This window comes from Octodon degus, unplaced genomic scaffold (genome assembly GCF_000260255.1).
Source record: "Octodon degus isolate 3935 unplaced genomic scaffold, OctDeg1.0 scaffold00071, whole genome shotgun sequence".
NCBI classification, from domain to species: domain Eukaryota; kingdom Metazoa; phylum Chordata; class Mammalia; order Rodentia; family Octodontidae; genus Octodon; species Octodon degus.
The window spans coordinates 8,931,298-8,942,188 of record NW_004524647.1 but is presented as its reverse complement, the minus strand read 5'-3'; the positions used below and the strand labels follow the sequence as shown (position 1 = coordinate 8,942,188).

Sequence of the window (10,891 nt, the reverse complement as noted above, 5' to 3'; positions counted from 1 at the left end):
TGGCATGTGGTGCTGGGGGATTGAACCGCGGTCCCTGATGCTTTTGCTAAGCTTGTTCTAAGTAGGTGCTTTAGACCACTGAGCCATCTCTCCAGCCCAAGATTTATATTTTTAATCTAAAACGTGAGTTGACTCATTACAGTGGTCTCCAGGAAACATCAGCACAAAGCAGCAGTCTTGGTGACTGGTCCTGTTTTGTACATAGACACACGTGTTTTTCACCAAACACGACTTTCACAGGACACAAGAACACATGCTATTTTGCATATGAACACATAGATCAATGCTTTGCAAATGGGCACATGTTGTGCACAAGCACATGTTTTGCATAGGGACACAGAGACACATTTTGCACCGGGACTCGTACTTGCATAGGACATATATCCGGAAAGGGTAACATACTTACTCACGGATACTTATATTGTGCACAGATTTATGCTTGAGGCAGCCTACGATCCGGGCATCGCGCCAGGACTGCAGAACTACAACTCCCGGCACGCAGCCACCTCCGGTGGACGCTGGATCCTGACAGGCTGCTCCCGCCCAGCGGCCTGGCGCCGCCTGCCTGGTCCGGCACTGGTTCTAGAGCCTTGAGCCGGGGCAGCGAGGCGGGAGTGCCTGGCCAGGGAGCCGCATGGAGCCGAGGGAGGCGGACAGCTGCTTCCTGGGCGACGTGGGTATGTGAGGGTCGCCACAGGCGCGAGACAGAGAACGGGGAGCAGGGACTACAGGAGTCCCTTTGGGGGACGGTAGACTCGCATCTGATGGCCTTCATCCCGGAGAAGGGGGACGCGCCCTGCTTCGAGCTGGTTGTCTGGGTCAGTTGGTGACAAGGCGCGGGTGGAGCAGGGACCTGGTAATTCCGAACATCTCAGACCAGCTCTTCTATCCGGCCGGTACCTGGCACCTGATTCGCACTTTGCAAGGCTGCTCAGCAGTGTGATGCACGTGGTGTGGAGATTCAGAACCGCAGCCCACCAGAGTGCAGCGCGCTGGGAAAGATGCAGGCGCGGAACGGGTGCACTAATGCAAACAAAAGGGAGGAGTCCTGAGTGATAAATTTAGCTAAGAGGGAATTGTAGTCATAGCCAGGCAGAAGTATTTTAGTTCATCTTGCAAAACATCCTCCTTCATAAATGATCAAAGGCAGGAATAAGGGTCTGTGCACTTGGCCTTCCACCCCTATTGAGGGGCGAAGCTTGGGAAGGGGCCACAGGGAACCATTGGCGGGGCAGGCAGAAACCCACTGCCGAGCAGAACCTATTCCGGCGCGCCTGGAAGGCCGTGCGGGCTGTCTTGAGCATCCTTTGGGTGCACCTGTGGACAGTGCCCCCCCCCATTGAGGACACCCCCAGGACACCGGTGGCACATGTGAGAAAGGTGATTTCAGTTTTACACATGGCTTTCTTTACCTTTTGGGTAGCCCAACAATAAAATGGATTCTAAAGCAAAAGAACATTCTTGGGGAAAGAAATTTTTCTGCCTGTGAAGAGTATGACAGACAAAATAAATGGCGACAGCACTTTGAAGCTTGGGAATAAAGAAAAAAAAAACTTAAGGTGTTTTTACACTGGTAAAAATACTAATGCAAACAAAAGGGGAAAGTCTTAAGTGGTAAACTTATTTAAGAGGAAATTGTAGACATAGCCTGGTAGAGATATTTTAATTGATCTTGCAGAACAGCCTCCTTCAAAATGATCAAAGTCATGAAAGAGTGGCTGTTCTCTTGGCCCTCCACTCCAGGCTGGCACAAGACTTTGACCCTGACTCTGGCAGTGTGATCACTCTTCAGTGCACTCAATTGAATATTCAAGGAACAGCTAATCACTGAAGCCTATTTAAACACACATTTTGTTTTCTGCAGGTAAAAGGGTCAAAATAATATGGTTTCACTTCTGAGAGCATTTTTTCTGCATTTCTTGGGCTCATGGGTATTTTTGAACATGTCATTTTTTATTTAATGTATCTCTCCAAAAATATGATCTGCTGACATTTCATTTCCAGTCCTAGTGAATAAGCTGAATGTGTTGGATGCAAAATACTAATGCTATCCCTGCAAAAGTGGAGCCTTCCAGTAGGAGCTTTAACCCATATTGACATTCTGACCTCAATGCTTGTTTATTTTTGATATTGGAAATTGAACCTAGGGCCCTCTTGCTGAGCTTTATCCCTAGAAATTTATTTTTATTTTTGTTTTGAGGCAGGGTCTTCTTAAGTCACTAAGTTGCGCAGGTTGGGCTCAAACTTGTGATCCTCCTGCCTCAGCTTCCTGGAGTGCTAGGATGACCTCATATTTTGTATCTGTAGTATACTCTAACCCAAACATGTAGATTTTCCATTTTTAATATGAGTTCTCATAGAAATAATGATTACAGAGTCTTAGAATGTGACCTTTTCAGTAAGTAGAATGAATTTAAGGAGTCACCATGTCTGCTGTCCAGCTCCTCAAATTTTCCTGAACACAACCCTCAAGTGCTGTCTTCAAATGCACTTGTTTTTCTGTTTGTTTATATGGATTTATTCTTCCTCTCCCTCTTACTCTCAATTTAATAAAATGTTTGGGCAGGGGAACAGAAAAGATCCACAGCATTCTCTGGAAATGTCCCCAAGCTCCAACGTCCTCTACTCTGTACAGAATTTTAAAATGAGAATCCAATGGGGTCATAACCCAGAACATTTTCTAAGGGATAGAGAGATTCTGGAAAGTTATCCTAAAATAGAGATTCAAAGACTTTGACGAGTAAGTCAGAAAAACTGCTGGCCGAGGTGGTGCATGCTTCCAATCTCAGCACTCGGGGGTGGATTGCTTTGAGTTCAAGGCCAGCCTGCACTATATAGTGAGACTCAGCCTCAAAAACAATCAAAATCAAACCAAAACAAAAGAAAAAAAACCAGAAAAGCCTATGGAGAGTTGAAAAAGGAATCGAAGTACTAGATATACACTGACTTTTTAAAAAAATCTTTTATTTATTTATTTGGTGCAAAGTCTTGCTAAGCAACTCATATTGATACTCCTGTCTCAGCCTTCCAAGGCCTGGGATTACAGGCATGTGCCACCACACCTGGATTCAGAGGCTGGATCGTGCACAGGGCCAACATGGCATGTAGTACTGGGGATTGAACCTGGCTCCTTGAGCTTGCCAGGCAGGCGCTTAGACTGCCAAGCTGTCTGACTTTTGAAAAGTGCAGTTACAGACTGCAAAGCATCGTATATCATTTTTTGATTATCTCTATAAAATGGCCCTTGAAACATTACCTCTGATTGTAGGAAAACTGAGGCATAGATGGTTTCTTATGTCCCCACAGGGAGACTAGGAAGAAGGGGAGGATAGCTCATGTCTTTGTAAGGCAAACCACAGTTGTGCTATATTTTGTGCTTGGGACTTGGAAACCCGGGTGAGGTGTTTCTCCACCCTTTGTTCATAAGCATCTTGGGATGGTGAAGGCAAGGGAGGGAGTCAAGGTAAATCACTGGGTGATTAAAGAGCTGTGGGGAGGGGCCGGGGATATAGCTCAGTAGAATACACACTTGCCTAGCAAGCACTCAAGGGCCTGAGTTCAATCCCTGGTTCCACAAAAAAAAAAAAAAAGCAAAAAGCTTTGTGGGGGAAAGTTTAGAAATTAAGGAGTCTAATTCAGTGTTTTCAGGAGCTCTTGCATGGAAGAAGATCCATCATTCCATCATTCATTAAGTACTGTCTTTCCTTTTACTTGGTTGTCTTGTACTTCTTAGGCAATACACTTTCACTTTCTGTTTATCTTTTACTTTTCCTTTGTTTTTCTGACTCATAGAGTTTTGACTGTTTTATCCTTCTAAAAAGTCAATCATTTTTTTCCCTGAACTTTTAGGGAAGGGTCTACAGGGTGTTCAGGGTCTCACTACTAGTTTGGACTTGTAGTGACTCTCCTGTTTATATCCTCCCAAGTGCTGGGATTATAGGCACAAGCCACCATGCCCAGTCTCAATCACCATCTCAGTGTGCCACAGGGGCAGGGCTGGCACAGCAGGCCTGTGGATTGAACCCCCAGCCCCTCAACCTGCTTGCAGGTGTAGGTGCTTTAATCCACTAAGTTATTTGGCTGGCCTTTAAAAGTCAATCATTTTATATTTAATTTTTTACCTCATCAAATGCATCACAATCTATGCCATTTGACCTGAAATTAACTGGAAAAGTATTTGGGGATTCATAATTAAAACATTTAAAAACACATTGTTGAAAAATATCTCAAAAGCAGTAAACAATAGTCCAAATTTTTAGGAAAGGGTTCCTACAAGTAAAGAGATATTTCCTCACCACATGGCATGCCAGCCTAGCCCCCAGGCACACCGAGCTGGTTACAGAGAATCAGCTTGGTGGCGCACGCCTATAATCCCAGCACTGGGGAAGTTGTAAACAAGAGGATCATTACTAGTCCGAGCTGTGAGACCCTGTACCAAAATACATTAAAAAAAAAAAAAAAAAAAAAAAGATATATTTTCTTTTGGGAATCAAAATGATGGCTAAATTCAAGTCTGCTAAAATTTAAATGCAGGCTGAAGGTTTAGGGTTTGGTAATAATGATTAATGACATTTAGTAAGTACACACTTTAGGCTGTTCTTGCTACAAAAACTATCTTTAGTTAGCACAACAGTCCTGCAGAAGAGGTGTGGTTATTCTTGAGCTCCACTAGGGCAAAGAAGGTCCTTTCATTGTCCTTAAGAGGTTACTGCTTGTCCTTGTATTTATGTGTCATTGTATTGTGGTTTAGAGAGCAGACTAGTCATGAACAGAGGATGTACCTTGGTGTCCTTTGCTGGGAACATCAACTGTGAAGGACTTCTAAGGCCCCTCTCAGCTCTACCACTCACTATTATGTGCACAGACCTTAGCTTTCCAGGGTCCTGGGTGATAAGTCACTCAACACACCTTGGACCTTTCCTGAGAGCTAAAGATGAGCCCATTGAGAACCTCTAGAAAACCACCCCCTTCTGTGTCCAGTGCCCATTCCTGGTTCTCCCACAGTGATTTATAGCATATGTGGTTGGCCACCTCCCTCCATCTACATTTGTGTTTTTTTGAGACAGGGTCTCATTATGTAGTTTGGGCTGGCCTTGTGCTTATTTTTGTAGCTCCCAGGCTGGTCTTGAACTTGCAGAGATCCTCCTGTCTCAACCTCCTGAGTTCTGGGATTACAGGTGTGCACCACTACACCCGATTTTGTCCCTCTACATTTCTAGATGTGGCATGTCTACAGATTAGCCCTCATCATTTCAAAAAAAAAAAAAAAAAAATGTCAGTTCAGAGATAGTGGAAAGTAGGGCAGGTCGGTCACAGAGTTGGAGACTTCCTGAGGAGTAAACATTCCGTTGGGTCTCGCTGGATCTTGGTGGACAAGGAGGAATTTACTAGCTTGGCTGGAGTGGAGTGAGAAGAAGCAAGGGAGTGCAGAGTGGGCACCCTAGACAAAGGAAGAACAACATACACAGCATGGAGGCATGGGAGAGACCATGTGACAGTCTAGACTGTATGGAGTTCAGTATCATTGAAGATGGGTGGGAGGAGGGACTAAAAACAGGCTGGGATCATGTATGCCAGTTTTATCCTGCAGAAAGGAGCTAGTGAGTAACTGTAAGCAGGTCCCTTATGACTGACTTATGATTTTAAGTATCTCACAGGGAGGGGATGGGGGTGATGGAAGATCAACTATTTGGCAAGGACTTAGTTGCAGAACTCAAGCCCCAGAGGCAATGTGCTGAACAGTTTTCCCCAGGGAGATGGCGCTGGAATCAAGAAGAGGGTCATTTGTCACAGCTGGAGGCCAGGCACAGGACCTGGAAATAACCTGAAGTCAGGACCTGCCTGTCAGTTTACTAACTGACCACATTGCCTATGTTCACTCTCTGAGGTTCAGGGATAGATCTAAGGATCATGTCTACCTGCTGCCCTGTCCCTCACCTCTTACTGGGGATTTCAAGCTCTGTGGTGCTGGCTGCTTGTCTTTACATAGAGAATGGTTTGTCCTGTCTATTGTGCCCTTAGATGGACAAAAACTTCTGCCTCCCTCCACTTCTCTTCCCCTCCCTTCCTTTTTTCTTTCCCTCCTCACATATACCAATTCTGAACTCTGTCCTCATTTGTTGCTGCTAAGACAACTTCACCTGATGTTTATTCACTAGAAAATATAGTTATGGTCTTTGTTACTTTCTCATTGCTAGAACAAAATACCTGACACCTACAAGTTAAAGAAGGAACAGTTTATTCTAGCTCACAGTTTGTAGCAGTTCCAGGCCATAGTCACCTGGCTTCAAGGCAAGGCAGTGTGGTGGAGGAGCATGGCAGGGGAGAGTCCACGGCACAGCAGACAGGAAGCAACTATGGCCACTCTTTCCCTTTATATTCCATCCAAGTTACAAGCATATTGCTTGGTGGCATCCACACCCAGGTTGGGGTTTTTGTCCTCAGTAAATCTGTTCCTCCCCAGCCAGAACTATACATAAATAATCAGTGGGCTAATTGAATATCAGACACCCTAAATCTAGTGTCACACACTCCTGATCCAGCCACCTCCCAAAATCTCACCTCTGAGGTCCTAGGGGGACATCTAGATGTAAGCTATAAATGGTTACCAATATTTTGTTTCCTTTAAAGACTGGATATATAGAGAATTAGAATTAGATTTTCTTTTAAAAAATTATATGCCTAGACTTTACAATTCATGTTAGTAATTCATTTATTCTCTCATGCATGCATCAAAGTAACAAGCAAGTGGACATGAGCACCTTGATTGAGCCATGGACCATGCTAGGTATTAGGAATACAGATGAATAAGCAAAGCTTGATCTGGACAGCCATAGCTTCCCCTCAGTGATGCTTTCCTGTCACCTTTGGGATCTTGCTTCTAAGTTCCCATTACCTGAAGTGTTTCTCCACTGTCACAGTTACCGTGTACTTTGGATTATTTCTACCTTTCCCTTGTCTCTGACTGTGAACTTTGTGCTGCTACATCTTATTCATCTTTGCACCTGGGAATGGAGGATGCTGACGCCATCTAGATGTGTTGTCAAATGGATTTGTGATGGGAGGCACACCTTCCATGTGGGCTATGCTCCAAGGACTTCTCTGACCTGGTTGTCTTCCTGAAGCACACTTTGTTTTTTTACTACAAGACCAAGAGATCACTCTGCTCTCTCCTCCACCTGCTCCTCCTCCTGTTTCTCCTTCTCCTCCTCCTACCTCTCCCCCTCTTCTCCTTTTTCTTTTTTAATGTATTTGGAACAGGATCTCACTACACAGCTCAGACTTGTATTGGTCCTCCTGTTTCATCCTTCCCAGTGCTGGGATTACAGGTGTGCACCAGCATGTCCAGTTTTGGTAGCTGGCTTGGTGCACCCAAGGCAGGGCTGACACAGCATGTAGTGCCAAGGATGGAACCTGGGTCCTTGCACTTGCCTAGGCAGGTGCTTAGACCACTGAGCTATCTCTGCGGGCTCCCCTCTTCTTTTTAAAGCTGAAACACATCTTTCTACTTTAGGGTTTTGGTTCCCCCACATTGACCTTCAAGGAATACATAGCTACTTCTCACTACCACCCAATACTAATTATGGGACTACTATTCATTACTATTGGACAAGGCACCCTTCTTAAGAGGGTATAGTATGGAGAGACATAGGTGTAGAATGATAGGAGGCAATGATGAGCTACAAGTGGGTTCACAGAGATGTGAACACACACCTGCCAAGCAGTTTGAACTCCACTATCCAAACAGTGGGGATCACTTAAGTATTTTACTAGGAATATTGGGGTGAATTACATGACTGTGTTGTAGCCTACATGTTCTCAAAGGACTTTGGGGGTCTTATGTGTGCTTATGTGTCCTGGATAGAAGTGTGAAGATCTTAGCACAGCTCTCTTTCTTCTACAGGTTTCTGGGTGGAGCGCACTCCTGTCCATGAGGCTGCCCAGCGAGGTGAGAGCTTGCAGCTCCAGCAGCTGATTGAAAGCGGTGCCTGTGTTAACCAGGTTACGGTGGACTCCATCACACCATTGCATGCAGCCAGTCTGCAGGGCCAGGCACGGTGTGTGCAGCTGCTGCTGGCAGCTGGAGCTCAGGTAAGTGGCCCTGCAGGTAAGACCCCTTCCAGATTGAATGTAGCTGTAAGATAGGATGAGGCTAACTGGAGAGACCTCTAGAGGAAGGAAAAGAAGTGACTTGGGATTTGCCTACTGTGATGTGCAAATAGATGGGCAGACTGAACACCTTGAAGAGATTGCAGAGAAAAGGCAGGAAGACTGCTGCACCCAGATGGAGTGTGCTGGAAGTTGAGGGAGGAAGGAAGGGTAGCTACCTCTGTATTACATATTGAGGGCCAGAAAGCATTAATGAATTGAGCAGAGCTTTTTGGTTTTTATCTGTTTTGTTTTGTGTTTATTTATTTTTTTGTGGTATACTTTTTTCCCATAATTTTATTGAGAAACAAATAGCAATGAGACAATTTCAAACCAAATTGGTAGGACCGTTTCAATAATTAACACATTGTATACATTCTTCTTAGTGGTTAATTGCTGTACAAGATGTGGACATGAGATCTTATTTACAAACACCATTAGAACAAATCACTCTATTCATTAAGAGAATGTAACTATATATCTATCCTAACCATTTTGAATACACTGTTTTGTTTTACTTTTGAGAAAAGGTCTTGTTATATGTCCATGATGGCCTTGAACTCATTATATAGCCCAGGCTGGTCTGAATTTGCAGCAATCCTCCTGTCTTAGCCTCCTGAGTACTAGGATTATAGGCATGTGCTGCCATTCCTGACAGATTGGGAGTTTTTGAAAACACAATGATGTGGGAGTGCTCCACCTGCAGTGGCAGGTTCACGGCCAGATGGCTATGTCCTAGGCACAGACTCTTTGGGATGGCCACCAGGTGTGTGGTGCACAGCTGCTTCTTGTGCTCAGCGGCAGCAGGATGATTAACTGGGGTGCTAAGACACTGGCTCTCTGAAAGTAAGGGAAAAATGAAGATGAAAGGAACAAAACTGAAATTCTGCCAGTGGTTTTAGCTTTCACAGGTTCTGGCTGTTTAGCAGGTGCTCTGGGGAGCTGGCCTGAGCCACCCCGAAACACTGGGTGGCATCTAAAGAATGCAGGGCTCTGGTCTCAGAGTTCACAGGACAGGAAGAAGTGAAGGCATGAAGGTGGATAGCCATCTACTCTTTCTAGAAGTTAATAACGGAACAAGTTTCAGAGTGTACTGATCTACAAGCTGCATTTAGTGGCAAGTTCTCCTCTTTTTTCCTTCCTTCCTTAGTTGGAATGCTTCATTACATGCAGATTTTTACAAATCATTAAGTTTGTTTCTTTTTCCTATATATTGATCATTGGTATATCTTTGTGAGACATAATCATTTCTGCTCTCTCTCTTCCATCTTTCCCCTCTCCAGAGCCCCTTCCCATCTTCACAAAGTCTACATCCCTATTACCATCTGTGGGTTTTTTTGTTTGTTTGTTTTTTCAGACAGGGTCTCACTCTGCAGTTTGGGCTGGCCTTGTGCTCACTTTTTTAGCCCCTGGGCTGGTCTCGAACTTGCAGAGATCCTCCTGGCTCAACCTCCTGAGTTCTGGGATTACAGGTGTGCACCACCATGTCTGGTTCTGGGGCTGGGGCTGCATGGTGGGCGCCCGCATCTGGGGCCGAGACAGCATGCCCTGGGATCCAAGGCCCAGACCACACAGCATGTGGGGCCAAGGTCCTTGGGCTTGCCACGTAGGTCCTTATGCCTCTGAACTATCTCTCTGGCCCCTACCATCTGTCTTTTGTTTTGCTCTTTAAAATGTTTATATTCTGTGCTTCTCATATAAAGGAAACCATGTGATATAGATCCTTCTATACCTGATTTATTTCAGTTTGCATTATAGTCCCAAGATCTATTCCGTTTCCTACAAATAACTTAACCTTACTTTTTTAATGATGCAGTAATGCTGCATTTCTTTATCCATATGCCTGTTGCTGGACATATAACTTCTGTACTTTAGCTATTATGAATTGCATTGCTATAAACATGGGTATGCATATATACCTGTGATAGGATGATTTTAACTTTTTCCGAAAGATACCTAGAAGAAGTATAGCTCGATTAAATAGTATTCTTAGTTTTAGTTTTTTAAAGAATCTCCTACTGATTTCCCAAGTGGTTGTACTTGTTTACATTCCACCAACAATATAGTGTAGAAGGATTTCTTTCCCCCACAATGTCACCAGCATTTGGTTTTTTTGAATGCTTGATGATAGCCATCCTTCCTTGGAGAGATGATACCTTTGTGTTGTTTTAATTTGCATTTCTTTGATTGCCAAAGATGCTGAAAATTTTTCATGTACTTATTGGTTATTTTGTACTTTTTAAGAAGTGTTTATTTCATAGTTTTTATCATTTATTTAGGGAGGATTTATTTATTTATTCATTCATTCATTCATTCATTTTAGTTCTTTATGTACTTTAGATGTTAGTCCTCTTCCTAAGGAATAGCTGGCAAAAAGGTTTTCTCACTCTATAGATTATCAGTTTACTCTGTTGGTTGCTTCCTTTGCTTATAGATTTTTAATTTGATACAATCCCATTTGTTGATTCCTGATATTATTTCTGTGCAACTGTTCATGAAGTCCTTGCCTATATCTGTGTCCCCAAGACTTTTATGTATTTTTTCTTCCAAAAGATTAGTGTTTTTCTATCTAGGTTTTTGCTCCAGTTTTATTTGATTTTTGTGCAATGTAAGAGATATGGATCTATATTTGTTCTCATGCATGTAGATGGCCATTTTTTTCAGCAACATTTGTTAATGAGGCTGTCTTTCTTCCTGTTTTTCTTTTTTTTCCTTTCTTTTTTTCTCTTTCTTTCTTTCTTTC

General features: G+C 43.7%; 1 protein-coding gene across 1 annotated transcript in view; it reads left to right on the top strand.

Annotated features, from left to right (window-relative positions):
- Positions 1-565: 565 nt before the first annotated feature.
- Asb13 (ankyrin repeat and SOCS box containing 13) overlaps positions 566-10,891 on the top strand; it is a 19,945-nt gene continuing 9,619 nt past the window's right edge. Inside the window, exons 1-2 of the mRNA XM_004635283.2 lie at positions 566-677; positions 7,904-8,091. Coding sequence (XP_004635340.1) covers positions 635-677; positions 7,904-8,091 — 231 coding nt within the window. The 5' untranslated portion in view covers positions 566-634. The remainder of the gene's footprint in view (positions 678-7,903; positions 8,092-10,891) is intronic.